At 43.8% G+C, this 27150-nt stretch overlaps 2 protein-coding genes across 2 annotated transcripts in view; both read left to right on the forward strand.

Moving 5' to 3' along the window:
• The first annotated feature begins 242 nt into the window (after window positions 1-242).
• rpia (ribose 5-phosphate isomerase A (ribose 5-phosphate epimerase)) lies at window positions 243-7943 on the forward strand. The gene is made up of 9 exons (XM_041953887.1): window positions 243-518; window positions 1608-1668; window positions 2299-2354; window positions 2688-2747; window positions 3001-3065; window positions 3150-3218; window positions 3638-3779; window positions 5220-5319; window positions 5468-7943. Exons 1-9 carry the CDS (start codon window positions 336-338, stop codon window positions 5563-5565), a joined length of 834 nt encoding a protein of 277 aa, XP_041809821.1. The 5' UTR covers window positions 243-335; the 3' UTR covers window positions 5566-7943.
• Window positions 7944-9121: 1178 nt separating this feature from the next.
• The window catches only part of eif2ak3 (eukaryotic translation initiation factor 2-alpha kinase 3), a 33426-nt gene continuing 15397 nt past the window's right edge, over window positions 9122-27150 (forward strand). Inside the window, exons 1-2 of the mRNA XM_041954491.1 lie at window positions 9122-9614; window positions 20067-20196. Coding sequence (XP_041810425.1) covers window positions 9313-9614; window positions 20067-20196 — 432 coding nt within the window. The 5' untranslated portion in view covers window positions 9122-9312. The remainder of the gene's footprint in view (window positions 9615-20066; window positions 20197-27150) is intronic.

Genomic DNA, 27150 nt, shown 5'->3' on the forward strand with positions numbered 1-27150 from the left:
CTTTGCAAATCCTCATGATGTACTGTGGTTTGTAAAGGACATCTTTCAACTAGAGAATTCGATATTACACAAAAACAATCCCTGGACAAGTTATTTTTACTAAAAACCACGAAACAATCAGGTGAGTTCAACAGGGCACTCGGCTGGACTGCGCATGCGCAGATAATCGCAGATCTCCAAGTCATATGAGAAGAGACAGAACAGGTGATCAGCTGTCAGACAGGCTTTAAAGCGCTGTCTGACACCGTCTGTCTCTCTCCGAGTGTTTGTCTGTCTGTCTCTCTGTGAGTATCTGTCTGTTAGTGGGCCGGTCTCTGCGTCTTGTGGGCTGGGTCATGAGACTCCAGGGGTGGGTCTCCTTCGGTAACCTCGCAGCTGGATTTCTCTCTTCAGCATCCAGGAGGCAGGCGGCTCTCCTCAGCTACAAACACGTGTGTCAATTCAGTCACTCCGGAGCGAACATGGCAGAGGAGGCGAAGAAACTGGCCGCTTACGCCGCTGTGGACAACCACGTCCAGGTACCGTGGACTGCTCAGTGGCGCTGTTAGCTAACATGTGTCCACATCCTGCTAGCATGCTGTTTGCACCGGCTAACGTAAAATACAGTAATTTGTCCTATTAGCCACATGCTCAGACGTTACATGCTAGCAAAGTTAGCTAGCACAGGTAGAAAGTAGTGTAGCCTAGCTTGCTAACTTATTACTGTTATCTAACTTGCAGGGTTTGGGAGGGAATTAGCTCAGTGTTATGTATGCTTGTCCCGGGATAGTGGGCTAACTTTGTTTGGCATTAAGGGATAAATATACTAACCGTTTGTTACAGCATGTGTTAGCTGCTAGCAAGACGGTTTTAACTGATGGATAAGCAGAAACAGTTAAGCTAACGTGTTATGCATGATTTAAGCCTGCAGCCCGGAGCTGACGGAGCTTCACACTGCTGCTGAAATACTTTGAATAATTGAATAAAGTAACGTTAGCAGTTTCTCCTCTAACCTCCCACATCCAGACAGTTAGCTTATGAAATGTCAGGAACAAGAAAACATGAACATCTGTTCACATCAGCCAGGAAAAAGAACTTGTACAGTGCTTATAAAGCCTTGTTATAATCTCCATTCTTGTTCAAAGTGTCTCATTAAATATATGTTGCATTATTCATTCATGTGTATGTATGTATGTGTGAGAAACAAAACACCACGAACACATAAACACAAACAATTCAATGAACACTGGCAACTGTTCGTGGCGTTGTGTCCATCACTGGTGCTCATGATGTGTCCATCGCTAATGTTTATAATGTTTTGTCCATCACTGGTGTCTATGACGTTGTGTCCATCGCTGATGTCTATGGCATTGTGTCCATCGCTGATGTCTATGGCGTTGTGTCCATCACTGATGTCTATGATGTTGTGTCCATCACTGATGTCTATGACGTTGCGTCCATCACTGGTGTCTATGACGTTGTGTCCGCTGTTGTGCTCACTGTCAGCTCACCTACAGGAGAGTCTGTTCATACAGTTTGTGGCAGGTTTTTGCCCTGAGCTGCTTTCAGGACCTGCTGTGAAAAGCAACATGATGGCATCAGCTTGAGTTCTTTTATGTCTCTCGTAGAACAACCAGGTGGTCGGAGTGGGCAGCGGTTCAACCATCGTCTATGCTGTGGACAGATTAGGTGAGCCAAACCATTTTAGGCGGCAACTATCAATTAATATCATTGTTGATTAATCTGTTCATTGTTTTCTAGATGAATCGATCAGTCGAGTCAGAAAATGGTGGAAGACATCAATCATTTTTTCCCAAAGCCTAAGATGACGTCCTCAAATATCTATGTTCACTTAACTTTCACAGAGGGCTAAAGAAACAAGACAATATCTATATTTAAGAAGCTGCAATCAGAGAATTTTCACATTTTTGCCTTAAGAAATTACTCAAACTAATCAATCAATTATTAAAATAGTTGAATCGTTGCAACATTCAATTCTGATTTTAGATGTAATTCACGAGCCAGCTGATGTGTGTTTCCTCTTTTACACAGTAACGTGGCCACAGAAAGTTGAATAAAGCTCACTGCGTCTTTTTACTTCTTTGTGTATATGTTCCTGTTTTTTTCCTGTAAAAAAACCCACAGGGTTGACGTGCAGTGCACAACATGCTTCATTAAACTACCTGCCTGCATGTTTTCCTGCTTTGTCATTACAAAATGTTTAATGAAGCCAGCAGAAGCAGCAACATGTGGGTTTTGATTACAGGTGCCTGAGGTAAATACACTCACGATGTGTCTTGTGTATGTTTGTTATTCCAGCTGAGAGAGTGCGTCAGGAGAAGCTCAACATCGTGTGTGTGCCCACCTCCTTCCAGGTTGGTTTCTTCTAGAACAACATGGCTTGTGATTGGCTCACGCTGGTGGCTTACACACAGTATTTGGCAACGTTGTGGCTTTGAATGCAATTCATTACGACACACACACACACACCGTCTTTTTTTGTCCGAGCATACGAATGACACACTTGTTCAGAATGACTTGCAAGAAAATATTCATTCATTTCTAAATTCTTCAGCATTGATAATTGTTTTTTGTGTATTTCACAAACGTGTCCTCTCTGGAAAAATGTGCACAAAATGAAAACAGTAACGCAGAATTTTTTCGCAGCCGTCACATTTTCTCCCGTCTCTCGCCTCGTCCTCCCACAGGCTCGTCAGCTGATTCTGCAGCACGGCCTCACGCTGTCGGATCTGGACAGGCACCCAGAGGTATGATGAGCTCTTTACAAATCAAACTGAAAGCCCTGGAAATGAGGAAGGTCCACAATATGTTGCTGCTCAAACCCTGTCAGTTTGAATTGGAGCGCTGCAGATATTACAGCCGTGCAACTACGAAAAAAACATGAATGGTGGAGCTGGCTGCCATTTTTAAATGTGGAGAATGGCTCAGGAGTCTTCTCGTTGGACCTTTTGTTTTCTGTTTGTGTTAGAAGTGCTTTGTCTAAACGTTCCTCCCACACAGCTGGATGTGGCGATCGACGGAGCGGACGAAGTGGACGCAGATCTCACGCTGATAAAAGGTGGAGGGTGAGTACAGGTCAGTGCAGACAGTAGAACTCAAACAGTGTCTCCCCTGACGTCTGTCTCACACTCGTCCTCTTTGTCTTGCAGCGGCTGCCTGACTCAGGAGAAGATCGTCGCCGGCTGCGCGAAACACTTCGTCGTCATCGCCGACTACAGGTTTGTATTTGCTCGCTCGCCTCAATAAATAAACTTCACACAGCTCGAAACAACATTAGATACTGTACATTTCACTTTTACTTCTCATGCTTTTAATGGTGATAATAATCAGCTTTATTTGTAGAACCTTTCATAGAAGAAGTGCTGCTCAAAGTGCTTTACAGCAAACAAATCACATGCAGCACATAAAAAAACAGAGCATAAACATAGAAAAGGAATGAAGCATAAACCTCACTTGGTTTTAAGAGTGAAAATAAAAATAATGCTTAACATAAGATGGGAATTATAACCCAGTGAAGTGCAGAAGCACGAGGCAAAGATGGATGAGCTGTGATAAAATACCTGTACTTTAATCTGCATCTATGTGATCCTCAGAAAAGTCACGTTAGTCACATTTGATCGCTGTGTTCCTCCTTCAGGAAGGATTCCAAGGCTCTGGGCCAGCAGTGGAAGAAGGGAGTTCCCATTGAGGTGATCCCCATGGCGTACGTTCCCGTCTCCAGGACCATCGCCAGACGCTTCGGAGGGGAGGCCAACTTACGGATGGCTGTCAGCAAAGCCGTAAGTGGAGGATTGGCTTGACTCCTCTGTGTCAAACACTTGCTTCTCTCTCTGCTGCAGCAGCAGAGTCACTGTTTTTACTCCGAGCTTTGCTCTGTGTTGCTTGTGTGTGTTCAGAATTAGTTTTCATGCTGCACTGTTGGATCCCTCAGGTTCTCCCTCCAGGAGCTTGTAGTGGTCCAGAGGTCCAGCATGAAAGTGATGAGTGGTGATTCCTTTCATGCTGACACTGAAACTCAGAAAGAATCAGAGCAGCAAAACCTCTTAGGAGCCATTAAGTTTATTAAAACATTTAATAAGCATTACATCATTTTTATTATTGACCTGAGTGCTGTTTGTGCAGGATCTTACTTATGATATATTTTGCATTACATTTTTTTATGTGGCATTAATGAAATCAAAGTATGCACCAGATGTAATTACATTATTCTGGACTTGTGTGAGCTTTAAAGGACCCTGTGGAGATTTTGACCTCTAGTGGCACTATGGAGCCAGTTTTTCATGAGTGGGTCCCTGTTTTGTTGTCTGCACGTGCATCTTTGTGCACACGCATGCACTTGCTGGTGGTGACATAATGAACAGAGGTAAGGTGCCATGGTATGCTGCAATGCGACAGCAAAGGAGTTGACGTGCATGAGAAAAACGGACTTTGCAGACGTTTTGTGAGTTTTGTTTGTCCACAGGGCACTTTTAAGGGGAGAGACAACAAACTGAGCAAAGTTTACGGTGCAACCAGAGGACAAGAATGACACCTACACATGTACTGTAACTGCTATCTCATTAACAAACTGTAGAGCAGAACTTCAATGATTATCTTCCCACTCAGTTTTTAAATGAACATCATCCAACAAGAGACACAAATGTCTGTTTGTGTTTATAGATTCTTACGACTGTTGAGCCTGGAAACAGTTTGTGTGCTGATGAGTGGACAGGTGCCAGTTTGTTAAGACAGAAAGCCTTGATGATCACAGACAGGCTGTTTGTTAACAGTTCAGAGATATTCAGTTAATAACTACAGAGGTCAGGACACGCTGAGGACAGGTCTTCAAACTGGTAAAACTCAGCAGGAAGAGTTGCTGTCGTTGCCCAGTCAAGAAAAAGACGTGTGAAAGTTTCACCTGGAAAAACTTCAGAAGAACTCGTATTTCAACAGATTAAATACTAAAAAACTGTCCTGAGCCTCACTGCTCTGGAAAACAAAGATCCTAAAAAAGAATAACGGTTCAATCTTGTAGCCAAGTCAGACATGTTGTTTTTTTTTCAGCAGTCACCGTCATCACATGTGCTGGAACAGCGTCGATCCGCTGATTATCACATCATTTTCACTGTGTGATTGGGATTGAATTGAATAGCTGTTGACGTGTTTGCCTCTTATGTACCTGATGAGGATATAAAGCGACCTGTGAATGATTTGGTCTGCATTGTCCGTCTTCCTCTCAGGGTCCTGTGGTCACCGACAACAGCAACTTCATCCTGGACTGGAAGTTTGAGCACGCTCAGAACTGGAAGGACGTCAACACGGCCATCAAGATGATTCCAGGTGAGGAGCTGACCGGGACGGTTCTCGTTGGTTGGGTGACTGTGTACCAGCCAATCATCATTGCACACAGCCTCCCATAGGAAGCAACATGAAACATTAGCAGAATGTCCAACAAAGCGCTGAGCGTCTCCCTATGTGTCCTCCTCAGGTGTGGTGGAGACGGGGCTTTTCGTCGGCATGGCTGAACGGGCTTACTTCGGGATGGAGGACGGAAGCGTGCAGGTTCGGGATCCTCCGGTCAACTGAGGAGTTTTCTGTAATCACCCTCTCTCGCCACCCCTTGAAATGACCTCACCTTCTCCCGCAAGTGCCGTGTTCACGATTTACAGCCGTCTCAGACTGTGTTTGGACCGAACTGCACCTCCTGACAAACTGGACTAAACCTGAGCAGGGAAGTTTTCACACACCTCAAGACCAGATATCACTTGATTTTTCTCATCCTGCAGGTGGTGCTTCTGATTCCGTGAGTTTTAAAGTGCCTGATGAGGAAAATCAAGAGCATCTTATACACAGTTTTTTTTTTTTCAGTCAGTGTTTCGTTGCTCAGTTTGGCTGCCTGGTCTCACTGGGAATGTTGGCTCGTCCTGTAATTGGTGGGTTTGACTGAACGTCTGCAGGGCTGCGTGTTGAATTGCTGCTGTGCTGCAGAATGAGGTGTGCCTTGACATTATATTTTAAATCCTTTGAAAATAAATGACATGATTAAAGTTACATTTAAATGCTCACAATCATACATCAAACTATTACCTGTTAGGCTGCTGCTGAAAGTCCACTAGTGGAGACTTTGTAAACGGTTAGAAAGACGATTTGCCTCGAAGTCTTTTTGTTTAATTAGATCACAGAAGGGGGAGTAATATGAACCATATACTACAACATAAGGATTTTTTTTGCAAGAAATTAACTTCTTTAATTAGTATGCTAATTTAAACCACAAAAAAAGCTCCAAAAATTAATGAGATCGTTGACAATTTAGGGGAACCCTGTGGTGCAGGTGTGAAGCTTAATATCGTGTCGATTCTGCTGGTGTTTAAACAGACGTGTCAACACGTGGTTTGAAAAATACAACAGAGAACAAAAAACCTGCAGGATGTAGCTGTGGGTAGTGTCACTTTGCAGAAAAAAGGGCTGAGACCCATCGAACCTCAGGGCGAGGTGAAATCGTGCACTTCCTGTTGCTGAGACATGCTCATGCTCTGTCCTGCAGCAGCCCCTCGTCTTGTACAGGCTTGTGACAGCATAGTGATGCATTTCACATCATCTCAACCATTCAGCCACACATGCCAACAAATTTACATCTGTTGAATTTAAACATATGAATTATAGCCGCTGATGCCGCGAGCCAGCGATCTGGTTCCTTGCTCCGAGTGAGACAGTGGAAATGTTTTATGGTTTCCTCTCAGCTTCAACAGCAGCTCCTGCAGAGTAGTAGCTAATCTGGAGGGTTAAAGTCCACCGCCTCTCACTGTTTGACTAAAACAAACCGCTGAATGTGTTCTTTCATGCATGAACCTCCTATTTTTTTTGTGCCTGTAAGCAACTTGCATGACAGTTTCTTTTTTGTTACACAAGCCGTGTGGTCAGAGGAAGTCTTGTGCCATAAAGTTCATTTTAAATACAGCTAAAGAAAGAAGAAGAAGAAGTCAGCTAATGGTGAACTGATGCTCTGATCTGAAACAACAGCACTACAAGTACATTTTATGTGCCTTGGCACATCAAAGCAATAGAACAACCATCTTTATTCAGATGTAGCAAAATGAACAGATTATGTAGCTGTTTATAATGTAGGAACAGCTGCCACTCAGCATCACTGCTACCTGTTGAAGGTGTTGTATACGATCTTATGCTCAGCATGTAGCAGGTTTCAATGACATAATGTGTCTCAAGTCCACAGCACAGTTGAATTGTCTAAAAAATCTTTCTTTATACCAAGAACAAGTGACTTTACTGTCCGGAACAACCATCGTTTGTTTGAAATTTTGTGTTAATTTGTCTTTTCTTTCTGTACGATTGATAATTCATTTTGAAAAGCAGCTTTTCACTCTGCTCTTGGCTCTCGATGCCTTACACTGTGGGTTTCTTCTTGTATGTTTGTGTTTCTCTATGTGCAGCTCTGAGAGACTCAGGAGAACATCAAGGGTGGGAAATTTAATACAATCAAGCAAATGCAGTTGGCTGACACGTTTGTCTACAAGCCCACTCTTATTAGGTACAGGCAAGATTCTAGTCGAACTCTTCTCTCAGAAATCAAAAGGATGCCTCAGTGGTGTGTAGACAAAGTGAAAGTTAACTGAAATGAGAATGTGTGGCCCAGTTTGGGTCCAGTTCAAGTTGTTGGATATTTTTTGCACCAGCATTTCTTTTATTCCTTTCTTTACCAACTGACTGTGATAATGGTTTTGCTGTGAAGGTACTATTCTCAATACAGGACCAAAATGATAACAGTATGACTCTGTGTTTGATTTCTGATGATTCTGTGAAAACTTCTAGATCCTAGAGCAGAAACAACTAGTCAATGACTCAATAAATCAATTGTCGGAAATTAATTTGGCAATAATTTTGATCATCAATCATTAAAAATGTCAAACATTCACTGGTTCTAGCTTCACAGATGTGAAGGTTTGCTGGTTTTGTATTCTGTGGTAGTAAACGCAGTATAGCATTTGAGTTTTTGACTGTTTGTCAGACAAAACAAGGAATTATATTGGTCAAATTGTGATATTATACTGATACGATACTGTTTTCCAAGCCATTATTCAACAAAATAACTGCCAGCTTCATTCATAAAGGGAATGCTGCAGCCCTTGTAGACATCAGTAGAGGTTAAAAAAAAAGTGTCTAAGATGCCAAGCTGCTTCCAACTAAAGGTGACTGAAAGAAAACCTTGTTGGTGCCTTTCTCCTTTATGGCCACGTGGAGGCGCTAGAAATGCAAGCAGTCTGATTCTGCTGCAAGGTGTGTTCACAGTGACCTTACATAGCACCGAAAGTCATTCTAAAAAATACATCCTGCACGCATTGAGCAACTGTTTGTACCGTTACAAGTGCTTGGTGTGACACGTTTGATCTGTTTTGACTGTCATGTAAAATTAGTTTATGAAACTTATTTATGGAACTTGACAGCTTTGTGGTTCGCAGACAGTTTTACAACAGCTTCCTTTATAACACGAAACTCCTTATAACGCCTTCAGAGTCTGTCCGAGAGATTATGTCACAGCGCCCTGTTTGTTAATGGGAAAGTGAGAAAACATAACTCGTGATCAGGAACAGGAAATGTACCTATCTACAGTGAAGCCACGTTGATGCCTCACATCGGCTGTCTTGACAACTACACATGAATGACAGCGGAAATATCGAATCAGTGCGTATTTTGAGTGAGCGGTGGCAGACGTTGACCAATAGCGTTGCGGCATCTCGGCTTTGTCTCCCTTATTGGACGGACGACGACGTATCCCACCAATCACATATCCGCCACAGGAAACGCCATCGGGGACTTTTTTGCGTCACCTTTTGCTCCTGTTGTGTCTCAGTCACCAGTGCGCCTGCGTCGTTTCGACAGACACTGGATAAGCCAATGAAGGGCACTGTTTGGGGGGCTGGAACGTTCTGAGCCCGCCTTTTTGAATGACAGCTGTCTGATGCAATCGTATTGTGCTAAGTATGCAAGTATGCATGATTGACAGCAAGCGGCGCAATGAAAAGCGGCTAAATGTATTTTTGACCAACGTCGGGATTTTACCGTCCAATCCTAGTGTAGAAACAAGGCGGGGCTAAGCGTTACCAAGGCAAGTCTCAGTGAAGTATAAAGGGAATAACATGGTATCCTAGTGGCTGTTTATGTTTACTTATAGAACAGCTTTGAAAGGGCGTTTTACAAGACACAACGGAGTTTTCTTTGTAGTTACACTGTTTTTTTGCACTTTAAGTTTTTTATGTTAAGATTTACAAGGCCAGTGGCATGTAAATCTCATATTTCACTAATGTGCCAGTCTTACAAATGGAAAGGGGGCTTCACTTTGGAAACGTGAGCATTTCCCTGGTGCTCCTGCTGGTTCTGAAAGCGCTCATCGGATTCGGGACTTCGCAAACTCAGGGCTCCGCCATCGGGAGGGAGCCGCAGTCCGCCACCCGGGGTTCAGGTTCGGAGGAAGATGGTGCAAGAGTCATGGAGCGGGGCTTGGAGAACGTAGGCGCCCCGGTGATTGTAGCAGACGTTACCGTGGAGGACGACGACAACGGGTCGGCGGGGGAAGCCGACGAATCATATGGAGAAAGTAACGGAAACGTCCGAGCGACAAGGTATTTTGTTAGTCAAGTGTAACGTGATAGCGGCTGCACTCCCATTATCGGACACTCAGTGTGGCATGCGGTTTTAGTATCTGCAAAACGTGGACGACCTCAAATAAACTACAGCGAAAAAACAAAATGTCTCTTTAATGTAGCTAGCTTGTTGGCTAAAGCGTCGGTTTCGCCGGCTCTTTAGCCAAACGTACAGTCTCGCGCTTTGGACGCACGCTGAGTATCGCTCCGCCTCGGCGCTGCGCTGAAAACTTGTGGATGTGGTTTCCTGTGTGTTCCCCGGACGCTTAAACCTTGTTTTAACGGGTATCATCGCAGCTAATCTCCCCCTGTTATCGATAAATGGTCGTGGAAGAAATCTGAAGCGGTGTCAGCGAACTGTCAGAGCACAAAAAGGGATAAAACGAGCTAGTTTGACTTAAGATCTTTTCCACTAAAGTTTGGATGGAAATCGCCTGAAAAGTAGATTTAAGGAAAACACAGTCGATGGGTATATGCGGTTAAATAGTCCTAGCCACTTTTTACACAAGTCATCGTATGCTGATAAAAGTGAAAGTTGACAGCGGACTGTGGCGTGTCAGGGCGTAACGCGCATCCGCGTATCGACCACAAACTTTGTGGGACCATCGTGAGTCCTCCTGCAGGCTGACAGCGGTTGTTCTCAGAGTTTCCACCGTTAAGCTGGCACATGTCAGGAATGGATATGCCTTGGTTGTTGTTGAGGTTTGTTGGAAGTTGTGTTGATGCCATGTGTGCGTCTGCTCGCTGGACACGCAGGTGCCGTTAGGGTCGTGGCACCTGAGCACCGTCGGTCCGGTTGAGTCCACAGATCCCAGCAGCTGATACTGCAGCTGCTTCAGTTTATGTGTGCAGCAATCAAGCTGGATGCATTTTAACAGCAGTGTGATGTGATGGCAGGAGCCTGCTCTGCTTCCCGGGGCTTCTTGTCAGATTTTCTTGCACTGTTGAGTTGATTTGCTTTCCATTTATTATCGTACAAAAATCACATTACATGACAGAAACATTCCTAATCGCTTGACAGCAGAGATAGCAGCCTCTCAGGATCCACCGCTTATCTCCTCCTGTCTGCAGAGAGGCTCCTTCTTAGCTGAGAAAAGTTGAAAGAAAGTAGGGCTCTGTTTATTTAATTAACCACAGTTAATTGGGAGTTTAGCAGAAGAAGCTGCTGATAAAGTTTGAATTCAAAGCGACTCTGCGGCACAGATTTCATGTCAGATCTAAGGTGACTTCACATGTGGAGATCCTGCCTGAGTGTTGGGATCTGTTGTTGTGACAAAATAGTGGCTGCAGGTGCTTAAAATGCACAGTATTATGGGGTTTATCTTGGACATGAACTGAAAGCTGCTGTCATGAATGAATAGCAAACATTTGATGGGTGCTCCGCTCACATACCGAGAATACAAATCAAACAAGAGCGGTGCACGTTTTTTTATTTTGTGACAGACTACCGAGCAAAAACATGTCACTCATCTGAGAAAATCTCCAGAATCCTACCAGTCAAAAGTTTACGGCTTCACGCGGTCCACAGGTTTGCCGAACCCGGTTAGACCTGCTGCTGCTGCCCAAAGTGAGATGCAGTGCTTGGCGCAGTGGGTAGGGCATTGATTTTGTCTTCCTTGGTAAACAGTAGGTTTGACGCCCACCTTAGATGTTTGGCGCAGTGTGTTCTTCATGATGTTACTTCTCTCTGCCATGTTGTTCTTTTTTTAACAAGACCATTACACATACTTTTGACTGTGATACAGCTTATGGAGTCATTCGTATTTCAGTGCATGTTCTTCGTAGAAGCACAGGTCCTTCACTAAATTATTCCCTGTGTAGTATAATAAATGTGCTGTCTGCTTTTCAAGGGAAAGTTGGATCTAAGTCGGTCATGAAATTGAAAACCTGGTTAGAGTGAGAGCTTTTGAAGGCTTTTGGTGCCCTTTCTTACCTTAATACTAAAACTTGCTGCTACTGTATCTTCTTGGTATTAAAAATGCAGCATGTTTTCCTTTTGCCGTCAACCTTTTTAATTTTGAGCCTCACTTTAAAGCTTTCTGACAACCCCCAGAGCATCCAATACTAGTTCTTGTTATTCGGGATGCCAGCTTTGTCCCAACAGGGTGCTGCTGAGCACACTGCGCAGTCAGCTCCGTGAAGCCCAAGTCAGGAGGAATAGGTGTGATTAGTTGTTGAACATGTTGTTTTGAAAGATTATGTAAGGCAGAATGATGGCAAAATAACTCTGGTTTAAGGGCAGTACATGGCGATGGACTTGGATGGATCAGGCTCGTGTCTTGACATCTGCGATACAGTATCAAGAGAAAATGGAAAGTAATTAGCAGAGCATTTTGGGCTATTCCCCTGCCAGGCACCTCAGCTGCTGCAGGGAAACTCCTGTGAGTGTCGCCCTGCTGCTGGTCACACCCTGCCGCTGCTCGCTTTCACTCCTGCGTCTGTTCCTATACAGCAAACCTGCCCGTGTCTGTCACTTTCTGCTGCGTTTCCCTTCCTGTCTCACTTTGTCCCAGCTTGCATCTCTCGTTTTCTGAATTCTCTCATGATCTTTGTCCCTCATTGACTGTTTGTCTGCCACCACTTATTGGCTTTGAGTCACCTTATAGCAATCTCTTTTTGGGTAGTTTGTTTAGAATAACTTGTCCATATTATTAAAAGTTTAAGGTATTCCTGCCTCTCTTTTATTTTGATTTATTATGTTCAAAGTATTCTAGAAATACGTTTATTGTCGAAATTGCATTATTGAAACTTTCATTTCTGCCAGCTTTCGATATGCTGCCACAGAGGGTATGGATTTACATACTCACAATAACAAACACTGATATGTAGAAGTCAAGAAGATGAAGAATTAATAAAGTAACTTGTGAGGCAGATACAGTAAGAATGAACAGGTGAATTATTGATTAAAGAGCCTGTCTGTAAAACAACAACAACATGTAGAACATGACAGATTTCACTGAAATGAGGAAATAATGAACTTGTGGAAGGTTTTTCTGTGTTTCGAGTGTCAAAAGACGGGATCACATCCTGTCTGTCTCTGTCTGTATGTCTTTGTTGATGTCTGTCTCTCCCTCGCATTTATTCTCTTTGTCTCTCGCTCACGTGTTTACTCTCTCTCTCATCTTACACTCACTCCTTCCCCTAACGCTCTCCCTTACCTTCACACGTACACATTGCTTTTTAATGTCCCCCCCGAGTATATACTCTCACCATGCTCTGTTTCCACCCATCTGTCGGGGGAATTGTCGTTGAACTTTAGAAATGTCATAAGAAATCAAACATGATTTAGGTGCGTCTCCCTTCAAATGGGCCAATTTAAACGAAAAAGACTTCCTAAATGTCAGAAAACACATTTGCAATAGAAGGAAAAATGTGTTTCAAGAATCGACTCATTTTTTATTCTAATTTTAGCGCTGCAACACTGTAAACAGAAAGCATGTTGATAATAGAGATTTTCAACATTGAAAGTAATGACAGTGAAAAACAGGAAACTCAGCCATGAGAAAGTGTGAAACAGTAAAACTGAACACTTTGGGAAGTAGTCGTCCAGCATTAATTAGGTCAGCCTCTTGAAAACATGTCACCACTTCCTTCTGTCACCTTTCAAAGCTTTACCTGCTGTTTTCCCAAGTTAAACAGACCAGTCTTGTGATGTGTGCCACCCTGTGTAACTCCCTACTAATGCTAACACATTCTTCATCACTTTAGCTAGAGAACAACTTCACAGACATGTGAATAAAGTCACTATTTTTTATATTTTCTATTCAGAAAAGGAGAGAATCATGACCTTGTTCATGACACAAAATTCAAGCCTATGAACCACTTATTCCACTTTGGAAGGATACTGGTAACTTTAGTGCTTTGTTGACAATATTATACCTCTCACAGCCTGATCTCTTTTGTGTTTTAAAGAGAATGGACCTCCAGTGAAGCCCTTTTATTTTCTTCCAAATTGTATTTTGAAGTGGAGCACTTCAAACACAGACTCTTGAAAACATTTCAGGCGGATAGCTTGAAAAACAGTCTACGCTCAGATGTCAACATTTTTAAGTTTCTGTCAGTTGCAGTTGCTTCTTTATTCCCGCTCCCTCCTCCGCCTCTGTATCCTGTAATCTATAAATATTCTAGATGTTCGCTTTGATCCGGCCTTCAGTTTGTGACGTGAGCTGCCGTCGCGCCTGCCGACACCTGTCACCTCACCTATAATGCTGCCATCTATAGGTTACTATCTCTACTCTGGAGACTTGGTGTTTACATCTGTCTCAGGGCATGTAGTGTGTGTGTGTGTGTGGGGGGGGGGGGGGTGTGCTGTATGTTTGAAGGCTTATGTGTGCGTGTGAATCATGCATGTGACGGCGCTGCCAGGTTTGATGCCTCCGTCGGGGCCTCGGGCACCTTAGGGAACACTTGGAGGTGAGAGGAGAGAGGACAGCAGCTTTGTTTGAACTTGCTATCCCCACCGTCACCCACCCCCCCCTCACCCTCTGTACCCCCCGCCACCCCCACACCCTCAGGGCCCTGTAGCGGCAACAGCTCTTCTGGGCCGCCGTGCTCGCCGGCTGGCTCCCACCAGCCTACTGCTTAGCAACAGCCAATCGGCCAAGCCGGGCGACTTGTCGGCCAATTGCGTCGGAGAGACGGGCTAGTGCTCAGAATTTGAGTTGGCCGCATGGGTCTGGCTATAGTTAGGTAAAAGAGGAGGAGGAGAAGATTTTTTTTTTTTTCCTTTTTTTGGGAGGGGAGAGTTCATTTCCTTGTTTTGTTTTTTTTTTTGTCTCTCTTACTTTGTTTGAGTAGTCTGCTCTCTGTAACCAGGGAGATATTGTGGGTTTTATTAATAGAAACTGTCCCCAAAATAACAGGTCAACATGAAGATGATTGAACTCCCTCTGGGAAGTTTTAATTGAGCACTTTAAACTCTTCTCGAAACTCAGTCCGGGTGCAGCAGTTGTTTTACGTTGGAGAGGTCTGAATGTATAACTCCAGCTGCTAAACTCGGTGTCACTTCAAACAAGCTTATATAATCCCTTTAACCTGTTTCATCCTCATTTTCTTTTCCTTATGTAACCATGTTTTTGCTTTTTGTGATAATGTTATTATCCAGTTATTATTATTCCGTGAGCAGAGGTTGCCTTAGAATTGACCGGCAGTTGCTGATGTTGGGATGTGACGACCTTGAGTGTCACTGACTTCCTGACTCTCTGCACTCGTTGAACGCTGTCTGGGTCACAGACGCGCTTGTGATTCATTTTGCAAGATGTTTTTCAGGTTGTTTCATAACCGTGTGTAGTGACAGAAATAGTATCCACTCCTTCATACATGTGATTACTAAATAATGCTGGTTTGAATATGATTATGGAAAGGAGTGGATTTATTAGGTCAGTGGCTATTTTGGTAAGTCGGCAGGACCCATCCTGCAGCACTGCAGTATGGGTGGGGCAGAGGCAAAAAGGTGGGATACTCTGAGAGAGGGGAAGGGAGGGAGAGGAGGATGAAAACAAGGAGTTAGCTGGTAGAGTTAGTAAGACCATGCTGTCTTGTTTTCACTCTCGATGGCTCCTCACTGCTTAGCAACAACGAATCAGATCCTCGGATCAGAGCTGCAGGCCAGCCAATCAGCCGGCAGGAGCGTGGCGCCATAGAGTTTGGATTTTACCACGTGTGAGATGATCCGGGTTGGAGAGGGGAGCGCACTTGTGCAGGAGGAGAGAGAGGGTGATGGCAACGCTTTTAGATGGTGTGTGTGTTTTCTATGCTGGTACTAGAAGTTTTTTTTTGAAACCACACCCTGCGCTCTCTGCTGCGGTGGTCTGCTGCAGAGACCCTGATGGATGTGAGGTCGATTTTTTCTTTTTTTTAAAAGCAGACTGCACATTGCAGGTCTGTCACTGTCAGGCTTCAGCTGCTCTGACAAAGACATACAAAAATGATCACTTGTTTATTTAACAGGTTTAGAGGACAGTTATATAAGCCTTCAAGCATTAAGCTGTGTTAAAGTGCTGCTGTTATGTCATCTGTGATTATTAATGTCTCTTTAAGCTTAGTGACACATTACTTCCATGTCAGTCACCTTTGTGACACCCAGATGGAGTTTGTTTTCTTTTTTTAGCTTAGACTTTAAATCCTGTCTTATTGTAGCTGTTTATTTATATTAGCTGTTGTTAGGCATATAGGCATACTCGTACTGTGTTGTACTAACTGCCTGCAGGTCCTTAAACCTTTAAATATCCTGCATTGAATCATGGGATTAAAGACTGAAAGATTCAAAACTTGCTATGTTTGGAATTCAAGGCTTCAAGGCTGTAAGTATTTGTTGTCACTGCCACCACAGTTACTGGTATTGTTTTTCTTTTTACGTATTTGTAAAAGATTAATTCTGGCTCTGAATAAATAATCTCAAATTAAATGTTTGAAACCCTCTTTGGCTCATTTCCGTGGCGTTCTCCGTCAGAACGTCCACAGTTTGCAGGAATGCACTTGACTGCTGGTGCAGCTGGTGGTGCTGGGCGCGGCCGGCTCAGAGCTGCATCCATAACTTTCTCCCCACGTGCTCCCCATGCTCTCGTATTTTTGTTCTGCCTCTTGGTGGCTGCGCGGCAGGCTGAGTGGCAGCTGTGCGGCAGCAGAACTCCACACTCCGGCGTGCATTCAGGCTGCTCGCTGTTGCATGGTTACAGGCAGTTCTGCCCTGCCATTCGCTCAGAGTCTGCAGAGCTGCCCGCGCATTGGCTAAGCGAGTAGAAAAAAACGGCTTCCATTGGCTCCTGGGAAGTGGCAGGCTGTTGCGATTGGTCCGGCTTGACGGCTCCAGCTCCTTAGAGACTCGGCCTGTGTAAACATCCTGGTTGTTTCTTTCAATGGAGTGTGTTTACCAGCAGCTCGGTTTCGCCGGTGTGTGCAGACTGAGGCTGGGAGTCTCTGAGGAGCACAGAGTCTGGTGAGAATGAGGCTAATTGGCTCCCTGCTCCACCATACACTTTGTGATTGAAGAAGCACTCTGCACTATTATGACACTTTGACAGCATTACAGACGAGGACGCTAACAACCCTCAGTCTGTTGGCAGCTTCGCTACTCTCCCTCTTTCTCCTTCTTCGTTCTCCATTCCAACGTCTTCTTCAGCGTCTCCGCCGCCTGCATCTGTCACAGCGGCGGCAGCAGCCCCACAGGCTACATGTTATCCCTTTGGTGAGGAGCAGAGCAGCGGTGTCTCGGGGCTCAGACGTGGAAAATAAATTGCCCCGAGTTCTAAATGATACAGTAGGGCTGTTTGTTTTGTTTGAGTTGTTTTTATTGTTCAGTTTAGCGCTATATTTGTACCCTACTCCCCCAATACTCGTTTTCTCCATTACCATGATACCTAACTTGTAGAGTTAAGTGCCGCCCCCCAACCCGACCCCCCCCCCTCCTTTATCTGGAGTACAAAGAGTCCACAAAAGCCTTTGATCTCCCTCTCAGAATGAAATTCTTCTATCTCTTGCTCACGCTCTTTCCAGCTGTGAAGTTGAACTCGATGCTCTCAGCGACTTCGTCCTCACTTCTACATTCACAGCATGACTTGGAGGAGGTGGGGCCAGCTGAGCGAAGGCCGCCAAAGCTTCCACCCTCTCAGAGAGCCGACTGCTTAGCAACAACCAATCAGCCTAATATTTTTGGCAGAGTTTCGCAGCCAATCGAGAGGGTGAGAGCGGGCTTTAGCGCTCTGTTTTTATTGGTGGCTGAGTGGAAAAACAATGTTTTTCTTAGTACTCTACACTTCAGTGCTAGTGGCGAGGCTGATAATGCTAAGAGCAGATTTGGGGAGATAATCTTGGCTCTGATGGGGCTGAAAGACACATGGCTCATTACGGTTAAGTGATCCTATTTGCATTTTTATGCAAGATTGCAACTCCAGTTGAACTGAAACAACTAGCTGGTCCAGAGCTGCAGTTGTACCTCTCTGTTAATGTGTCAGTGACTACAGTAAAACACAAGAGAAAATTTCCTAAAATTGATTTTCACCCTCTGAAACAATCAATTTCTTTGTTGTCCTGAGGCTTATACATCCTTGAACATGCTCCGTCTCCTTCATGACTGAAGAGTGTTCGATAGGTGAAATCAGTGAGGGATTATAAGTAGTCAATATCAATTCACCTGCTCAGTCTAAACGATGGATAGCGCAGGTAATGCCTGTATTAAAAACACTCAGCTCAGTCGACCACTGTCACAGTGCACAGAAATAACAGCGAAGCATGATGACAAGTTCACGTTTTCTTTATTTCCTCATTTTTTTCAGCCTGAGCTGGGAAAATGAACAAGTGTAACACTGTGTCTTCCCTCTACAACTGCTGCCTAGTTGCCCTCGAGGGAGGCAGTTAAAACCCCATATGCCCCAGTGGCCGACAGAGGGAAACTGGCTGGGTCCCAGCTGTGTGGATGTGAGGCAGTGGGTGCTCGGAGACAGCATGCATGCTCAGCCGACCCTCGCTGGTTAAATAAAGCTAAAAGCCCCGTTGACAGCATCTCCTCTAGACAGATACAAATCAATAGTCAGGAGGTGGCCCCTGCCAGAGCTCAGGATGGGATTGACAAGCAATGCGGCAGAACCCTTAAGAGTCAGGGGAAGGGTGGGGTTGGATGTCTCGATTAATTCAAGTCAGTTAGACTGTTTTTAGCCTGGAGTTACTGGACCAAACAACCAATCTTGCTGTGTAGGCACATGAAGAGGAATAAAACTAATTTGGAGAATTCATACTTAACTACTAATGGAGACTTCACCAGGTATACTTTCTGGCAGAGCTGCATCTTAATTGGGAGGGGGGCAAAAATATTAAAATCCATCACTACAATGATTCAAAAAAAAGAAGAATTCTCAGAGGTAAAGCGCAGCGGTGCTGTGAGAAATCTTTAGGCCATACATCATCTAAGGGAAAACACTTTCACCCCCTGCATCTTATTCTCCTCCTGCATCTTATTTTTAGCAGCTCGGTGTGTCTCTGCCAAGAATGCGTCTAAATGAAATATGTGGAAAATACGTCCACTGTGTAATAATAACAGTATTCAGTATTTACATATTTTGTCTTTTAGCATTCTGAAAATAATTTTTTTGAGAAATCAAAGTAACACGTTTCATGACATCCAACAGACTTCAAACAGACACTCATCCATATCGTGCTTAAACTCACAAAGATCTGCGAAAGTGAAATCATACCAGTCTCTGAAGGGTTCCGTTGTTTTCTTAACACCACTGATATGGTGTTTCTCTGAGCTGTCATCGTGGGCATTCAAGCCAGTGTTTGTGAACACTCATTTTCTGCCAATGCTGGAGAGCCCAGAAGAAAGCTGAGACTAATCAGAAATGTCACTGAACAAATCCATCGACTGGGAATAAAAGACGGTCTTTGTCGACACATAAAACATTTATTTGAGGTTTTGCATGTAAATGAACCTAATTTTATGGCAGTAATAACGGTTTTAAGCCTGAGAAAAGTAACCATGTCAAATCCCCCTGTGTACTCTTAACATTAAGTCGCTGTTACCATCTGCTTCAGTCTGTGTGTTCCTCCCATACCTGAGGTGCAGCAGACTCGTATGTCTTTCCTGCAGTAAAGGGATAACACTGTTTATAAAATGAGGCAACAAGAAGAGCAAATCATTTTCAGTACTCAGACAGGAAATGGATCTCATCTGCCTGCCAGCTTTGTTTCTTTATTTTGATTTTGGTACTGATTTTAGATTCAGTCCCAGGTGGTTTCAGTGTGCAGACTCTGATAGAAGTGACATTAAAAAAAGGTTGAAAAACTGTGTGATGTGCCGTCAGTAATGGAGTATAATTTATTTGTTAAGTTCATCCATCCATTGTTGACAAAGTTCCCTGGCCTTCATCTGTTTCAGCAGTCCCATTTCAGTATTTCAGTCATATTTGATTGTTTTCACGTGGTTTGCCTTTGCTGTGCAGATTAAAATGAACAAGGTGCCTTTTTGATTGATACCTGTTTGGTTCACTAACAACTTATAATACATGGTCTCGGGCAGTTATACTGTATTTTTTATGGAAATAAGTTGCGTGTGTGAGATGTCAGGTTTTAATAATCCTCAGTCTCCGTCTTTAATCAACGTACCGTTCAAACTAGCTGACGTGATGGGGTTTGTCATGGCACAGGTGTGCTGTTGGCTGCTGTTGAAGGTCACCCTGATTGCTAAACAAAGGTGAGGACAAGAGAGAGGAAGACAACATCTGCACCACCGCTGAGCAGTTCTTCGCCCTTTTGCCTGTGATGGCATTAAACTTAAAGCCCCGCTGGGAAGATGCCATTAAAGGACAACACTTGTGTAAACATTTTTAATGTTAAAAACAACTTGCAGAGACACATTGTGGACGTATGTCAAGCAGCAGTTAATGTCTACAGTTCCTCAGTGGAGAGTGTGTTAAAGTCTTTGCGTTTTGTCCCCAGGTCTCTTGTGATCATCAGTACCCTGGATGGCCGAATCTCGGCTCTGGATCCTCACAACCAGGGCAGGAAGCAGTGGGACCTAGATGTTGGCTCAGGGTGCCTGGTGTCCTCCAGCCTCAGCAAACCTGAGGTAGACCAACGCCTGTTTTTCTTTTGCATTTTTATTCTTTTTGTGGGTGAGAAATGAGGAAACCTGTATAATATTAAACAGGCACATGTATGGAAGGATGGTAAGGGAACAGAAATCTAGATTTATTGATTTATTTTTGTCTACCATAACAAATAAAGATGCCAGCACATGTAAAAATTACAATTCACACCCAACCACGGCCACTTAAGCTGGTTAAATAGATGTTGTTCAGCTTAATAAGATCTACCAGGAGAGAAAAAAGTCAATTTCCACAGTCTTGACATGTCAGTATGAGGTCAAGAGGGAGTCTCATCTGAGTCTTTGCCTCAAAGCAAACACTGTCCCTCTTGGCTTTCTTTCTGTAGACCAATAATTGAACTCAGTGCACTCTGAACAGTCAACCAAGGGTTGCTGTTGCTTATATTCATTTCATGTACACACATACACAATACACACCAGACATACTGTACACCCCCACATAAATCTGAGGGTAGCTGTTTCGCCTGGAGGATTAGCCTCTTTGTTGACTGTGGTGGTTTACACATACAAGCACAGCAAGACTCTGGTCTGTACATGTATACAGAAGCTTAAACCGCCCACACCGACACGCTGAAAGTGAAGTGTAGCCCAGAGCGAGACCAGAGCGCCGCTCTCTGAGATACATACTGGAGACGTGCTCCTGGTTTACTTTGATGTGGACTCGCTCGGTGTCTGTGAGAGATTTGCCTCAGGGAAAAAGCCTCTGATACTAACAAGGGTCTGGGTGGCTGCTGAGATCAGTGTAATGTTGGTCTTCTGGTGCTGGCAAGGCATGTTTGAGTGTAATGAACTCTGTGGCTCCGTCGTATAAATACATTTCTGCTTTGTTAGTCTGTTATAACGATAAAAAAGCAATCTAGAACCAGTTTATTAGATTTAGCACCTTTCGACTGGAGGGTTTTTTTTCCAGAAAAAGCTCAGAGGTTGTATTAGGGTTGGACATTTCATTAAAATATTATCGCAGTATGGCCAAGTGCAAAATCCCAACATACCATTATAATGAAGCACTGCGGTGCTGCAGCGATGCCCCGACCTACAAATCATATTCTCCAGATATAAGAGAACATGCTTGTTTGGTACAGTCCACAGCAAAAATCCAGACATCCTCATTTTTATATCATATGTATTCATGCATATATAAATATATATTCAGTCAGAATGAAATGCAATAATTAACTCTAAAATTGTGACTCTTAAAGCAAAATATTTTCTCCATGTCAAATAGAGGAAGGTGGTAATGCATCTTTTGTTTCCCACACAAGTTTACTGATGGATTGGAATCAGTCCGTGCTGGGTAACATGGATAAAAAGCCAGACTGATTGACAGGTCACCTCTGAGAAGTACAAATGAAATAAAAAGAAGTGAGGCGCTCGAAAGATTAAAATGTGTATAAAATGAAAGCTCAAAATAAGCTGCTTCAGCAGTCCAAACATAGCAACTTCAGGGTGTTACTCACTTTAGAAGAATCTCATTCAAGTGTTTGAGAACCTCCCATATTAGTGGGTGAAGTGGTTCTCAAGTATGTGCCATTCAGCCAGTAAAGTCTGCAGATCAGTGAAACCTACAATTACAAGGAGGGAGCTAATCACTGAAATCAGCAGCTGTACTGTGGCTTTGGCATTAAAAAACCTTCTAACTTGTGTTTCCTGAGCTCATGTGGTTGAGAACTGCTGCGTTTGAGAAAATCAGAATTCATGAACCTTTTTGTTCGAGGGTCCTTAGAGGTTATGGTCCCCTAAAGGTTCCTCGGAGCACTTCAACTTTTAACAGTATACAGACTGTGTGAGCACAGTATTGTAGCTTCTCTACTGGATGCATCAGAATGGTAATTTGACCTTGAATATAAAGTTGCGTGCCGCGATACTGAATTACAAGATATCACAGTCATTGTGTGGAAACTGCAGTTTTTGTGATTTTCATGGCTTCAGTTGAAGGATAACGTGATTCTCTATGGATGCATGAAAGCCTTTAACTTGCTTTTGAATCACTTAGAACTCTTATAAATCATGTTGTTGAGCCAAAAACTAGTTTCTACTTATTTTCATTCTCTCAGCTAACATGTACATATACACATATTTACCTTATTTATGAAGTTATCTTTGGACAATGACTCAATTAAACCGCTGAACAAAGCCTCAACGTGTTTTTACCGAAGTGTACTTAATAATAAATACTGTATCAAAAATAAAATGGTTTTGTAAGTAATGCAAACAAAGCAGTTATACATTAGCTCAGAAATATTAGCTCTATTTTCTGGAGGTCAAATTTATGATTACTTAATTAAAATAATCTACATGTACTATTTAAAAGTCAGTTACTGTTTACAAGTGTAAAACGTGTCTTAGTTTATTCTGCAGCACATAACAGAAGTATCCCAACGTAATGAATGAAAAGTGAAGCAGGCAGACTATTTCTGCCTCTGCTTTTCACAGCTGTGTGTGTGTGTGTGTGTGTGTGTGTGTGTGTGTGTGTGCGCGTGTGTGTGTGCGTGTGTGTGTGCGTGTGTGTGTGCGTGTGCGTGTGCGTGTGTGTGTGTGTGTGTGAGGACATTGCCTTTACATCTGTGTTCAGCGTGTGAGACTTCACAAGAAGTGTCTGGAAATTCATAGACAGACTGATTCACGTAACATCCTCTAGCATGCTCATGTAGTGACAGAGGATGCTGACCCTCTACGTGTGTGTGTGTGCGTGTGTGCGTGTGCGCATGTGCGTGTGCATGTGCATGTGTTGTTGGACTCCCTCTGTCTGTGTCTTTTTACCTGTTGACTTTCATTTGGCTGACAGAGCGGAACATGGAGAGATGCCCGTCAGCTCTGAACCCGGTGACTCGCTGTGACGTCATTTATTATGATCGTGTGTGTGTGTGTGTGTGTGTGTGTGTGTGTGTGTGTGTGTGTGTGTGTGTGTGTGTGTGTGTGTGTGTGTTTAGTGCTCATCATACTTTATGTAAGTTTCTCTCTAGCCTTGCCCTCTCTGCCCTCAGTAACCTGGGATGCCTTTCTGTCTGTGTGTGCATGTGTGTGTGTTGGTGGCGGGGGGACTGCAATTGCCCCCCCACCCCCACCCTAACGCCTCCTGAGCGCTTAGCAACGGTTTCATTGGTGCTTGCCGGGTCCCTGAGACACCAGTCTGCTCGGTGATTAGAGGCTGGGGGGGGGTCTGCCGCCGTGCCATTGGCTGGCCTCGACACGCCGGGGAGGAAACAGCCAGTCACCTGCTGCATCCTGCGAAGTGTGTGTATGTGTGTGTTTTGTTTTTTTTTGTTTTTTTTGGGTGAAACGAGGGACAGCAGAGCCACAAACAGCATTGTCTGCAGAAATAGAAGCCCTCACTTCAAAAAGCCAGGAGTCGCCCCGGGGGTGTTAGAGGGGGGGTGAAGGCCGTGCGCGTGGAGTGGGGGGGTTACATGCAGGGAGTCGGTGCCAGCATGGAGTGAGTCATGCCGAGGGAGGCGGGGTTAAAGGGATGAAGAGGAGGGGGGAGGCTGGATGATCAGGGAGGTGAGGTAATGCCACAGAGCAGAGATGATGTCATCACAGAATAGACAACACACACACTTGCATACCTCTGCCGGCATGCAGCGTGAATGAATGAGCGATGAGAGAGTTTGATTGATCGCTACACAATGGCCAACGATTGATCGCCTCGCTGTGACTAATGTGACAAGCAATAATTCTTCCAGCGTGGCGAAGGAAATGAAAACGGCCAGACGGGCGATATTTTTGGCAGAAAGTCGATTTGTCTCGCAGCCGCTCTGATTTTTGTTGTGATTTTTGTGTGTGTGTGTTGTGTTGCTCTGCTCAAACCACCAGCACTGCTTGGTCTCATGCTGTCTGCCGCCTGTAAGTGGAGCAGTAGCCTTGTGGGCCAATAGTGGCACATTAGCGGCTGGTGAGAGCTGACTCTGTTTGACAAGATCGCTGGAGCATTGACTGCAACACACACACACACACACAAACAAATGTGCACAAACACGAGCACACACCACCGCAACAATCCCACCCCCCACCCCACTCCCTTTGAACCTGCACCCCCACATTTCCCAAGGGTGGAATACAGTGACATAATTAGTACGATCAAATAGTCATCTAGTGCTCCAGTCAATTGAAATAAAATGTAGAAATAATATTTTGAATCAACATTATTAAAGATATTCTAATAAATATGAACTAATAATCATCACGGTGTAGTGCACATGAAGTATTAATGCAACAAGATGCGAAAGCAAATCTATTTAACTACAATCTGACGTCACAACACAACAATGGATGCTCCCTGCAGCCAACAGATGAATATCTCAGAATACCCGAATGGCTTTTTTTTACTTTCTTTAAGAAAAAGATGGAAGTAAAACTTGAATGAGTCCAAATATTTACAGGCAATTCATAGCAAACGAGGCACAAGGAGAAGGAAAATGTTTGTGTGGAGTAATCAGGTTTTTCTCAGAATGTTGACAGACAAACAAAGAGCATTTTATACTCACAGAAAAGACAAAGACATACAAACATGGTGTGGGGGTGGGACATTCAAAATAATTTCCTGCACGGTTCATCAAAGGATACCTTTAATTTGCTTTGATGGGGATTTTTCATATAATCAAGAAAGGGCTGCCATATCCTCCTTTATCTTACATCCTTTACATCCTGTTTCTTTCTCAAACGCTGTGCAGCAACAATTTTGAGTTATTACCTTATTCTGTTCATGTTCTGTACATCTTTCCATTTGAATGGATAATGATTTTTGTAAGTTTCATGGCGTTGATAGATTTGCAGATTTACCTAACTGACATATATGAGGATCGAGTAGGCAAATAATGGCATATCATTTAATGTTCTGCAGGTCTGATGCCAAAAGTCATGAAGTCAAGTCAAGTTGATGCTGCAATTAATGATTTTGTGGAATTTTCCCTGATCTAAACCACACTTAGGACAAAAAGGTTTGCATTAGATCTGTATTTATGCAGTGTGGACGTAACATGAAGTTGATGGAAAACCATGTAATTGTATGAATGTAAATCTGGAGTTAGGTGTACATCTGGAGTAACATCACCTCTACATGAATCAATCAAGAGTTTCTCATTTATTTTTCTAATTTTAGCTGCATCTTAGTTTGGATTTCTGCACATGGAATAGTTTTACAGAAGACAATTGAAGTTCATATTTTGAAAAATAGGTGTCATATTAGGGAACATCCACTGGCCGTAAAACTCTGTAAAGTCCTTGAGCTGTGAATAACTTCAGAGGTCATGTCATCCTGTCTCAGCCGTTTTTATCACTAAACATTAGTGTCTTCCCTGATGACTTCCATATAGACAGACCGCTTTGTGATTCAAGAGCTGTCAAAATATGTCAAAGTGAATCATCCCACATGCCACGAAAGCCTCTACGGCCTCATTCTAACCAAGCTGTGCTGAGATGTGATGCTTGACAAGGCCCAGTTATCTTAGTTACAACAGAGGAATGGTTAATGATTTACTGACAATGATAGCTTACCACCTGTTCAGACTGCAGCGAAGATTGTTAAATTATTGAACGTTCAGGTAGCGTAAACACTTCTGTGTTATTATCAGGAGTGGTGGCATTGTCATCAGGGCAGGAGTGAGCTTTTTACAAAGAGAAGACTGTGGTTCTAGGTTTAATGACCGTTTTTATGGATAAATTAGTCTGATTTTTGATAACCTTGGCTTGTTTTTCCTCAGTTTCACATCTTGCTGATCTGGTTTTGTAAGGCAACATAGTAGATCAGTCACTGCAGAAATCAGTGGACCGGGACCATGTATGCATCTCTGTGGAGGACGTGGAGATGAACAAGCTGAGAGAAGTGATCCAGGGTGGCTGGTGTTAGGACTCCAGGCCGGATCAGAGACATGGATTAAGGCATCAGGAGCAGGATGACTCATGCACGGCTCTGAGAAGTCCCCCTCTGCTGTAAACCTCTCAGCCATACCAGCACAGTGTGATGTGATGGTCAGATTGTTAACCCCCTCCTCCTTTCACTTGCTAAATTTATCCTCATCTTGTCTCCAATCCCCCCCCCACCCCTCCTCTTAAAAGATGACATCACCTCTGCTCCTGGCTAGTAAATCATTCTGCCACAGATTTCTCCCTCCTGGCATTTTTTAATCCGCCACAGAGCATCCCATAGCATTTCCAGAACAAGATGATTGACAGGCCACAGGTGCGACACCCGCAGCACCCGATGCGTTCATTAACAAGGCAATTTTTAATTGGTCCAGAGCTGTTATGTCACTGAACAGTTTGAAACTAGTGAGTCACAACGTGCTGGACATCCAAACAAACTGTCGATGACAGTCTTTGTAAAACAATGACTGAAGCGCTTGAAGAAAACAGTTTTCCTCACACCCCCTGACGAGCTAAAGCTGCGGAGGTTAAATCAGGATTAGGCTCAGGTTTTTGCAATGATGTCATGCTTGCCGCCCCCCTACAGTGAGCACCTAATGGCACACACACAGCAACACACACACACACATTATCCATAGCTGCACACTTTTATAAAGATCCAGGTTAATTACTTAGGCTCTTAGTTGTGTAATGGTCCCAAGCCTGTGGATCGAGTCCAAGTGTGCGGGGGCTGAAGCTGCTGCTGCCATGTGGGCGGATGTGTGTCGGCCAGCGTTGTCTGTGTGGGCAAGTGTTTTCGTGTTTGAACGATTGTCTGTCTGAGCTGAAAACGACTTTTCAGACTGCAAAAGATATTCCAGGAGGTTTGAATGTGTTTAAGCTATTGCATCAGACAGAAGTAATAAAATTTGGTGTCAGGTCTTTTGTTTAGTGACATTGAAGCAGAATGTCAGAATGATGTCATGTAGTTTCTTCAGCAGTGGCAACAGTACCGCACATACGGTTCTGAGTGTCAGCGGCTTGTTCAGACCGCTTTAGCCACCTTCAGTCCAG

This window comes from Chelmon rostratus, chromosome 15 (genome assembly GCF_017976325.1).
Source record: "Chelmon rostratus isolate fCheRos1 chromosome 15, fCheRos1.pri, whole genome shotgun sequence".
Classification (NCBI taxonomy): Eukaryota; Metazoa; Chordata; class Actinopteri; order Chaetodontiformes; family Chaetodontidae; genus Chelmon; species Chelmon rostratus.

What these genes read in the sequence shown, in the direction of transcription:
- rpia (XM_041953887.1), top strand. Translation starts at nt 336, where the DNA reads ATGAGACTCCAGGGGTGGGTCTCCTTCGGTAACCTCGCAGCTGGATTT. An exon ending in CTGTGGACAACCACGTCCAG is followed by an intron (nt 519 to 1,607) that starts GTACCGTGGACT and finishes TGTCTCTCGTAG; the next exon opens with AACAACCAGGTGGTCGGAGT. An exon ending in GGATGGCTGTCAGCAAAGCC is followed by an intron (nt 3,780 to 5,219) that starts GTAAGTGGAGGA and finishes TCTTCCTCTCAG; the next exon opens with GGTCCTGTGGTCACCGACAA.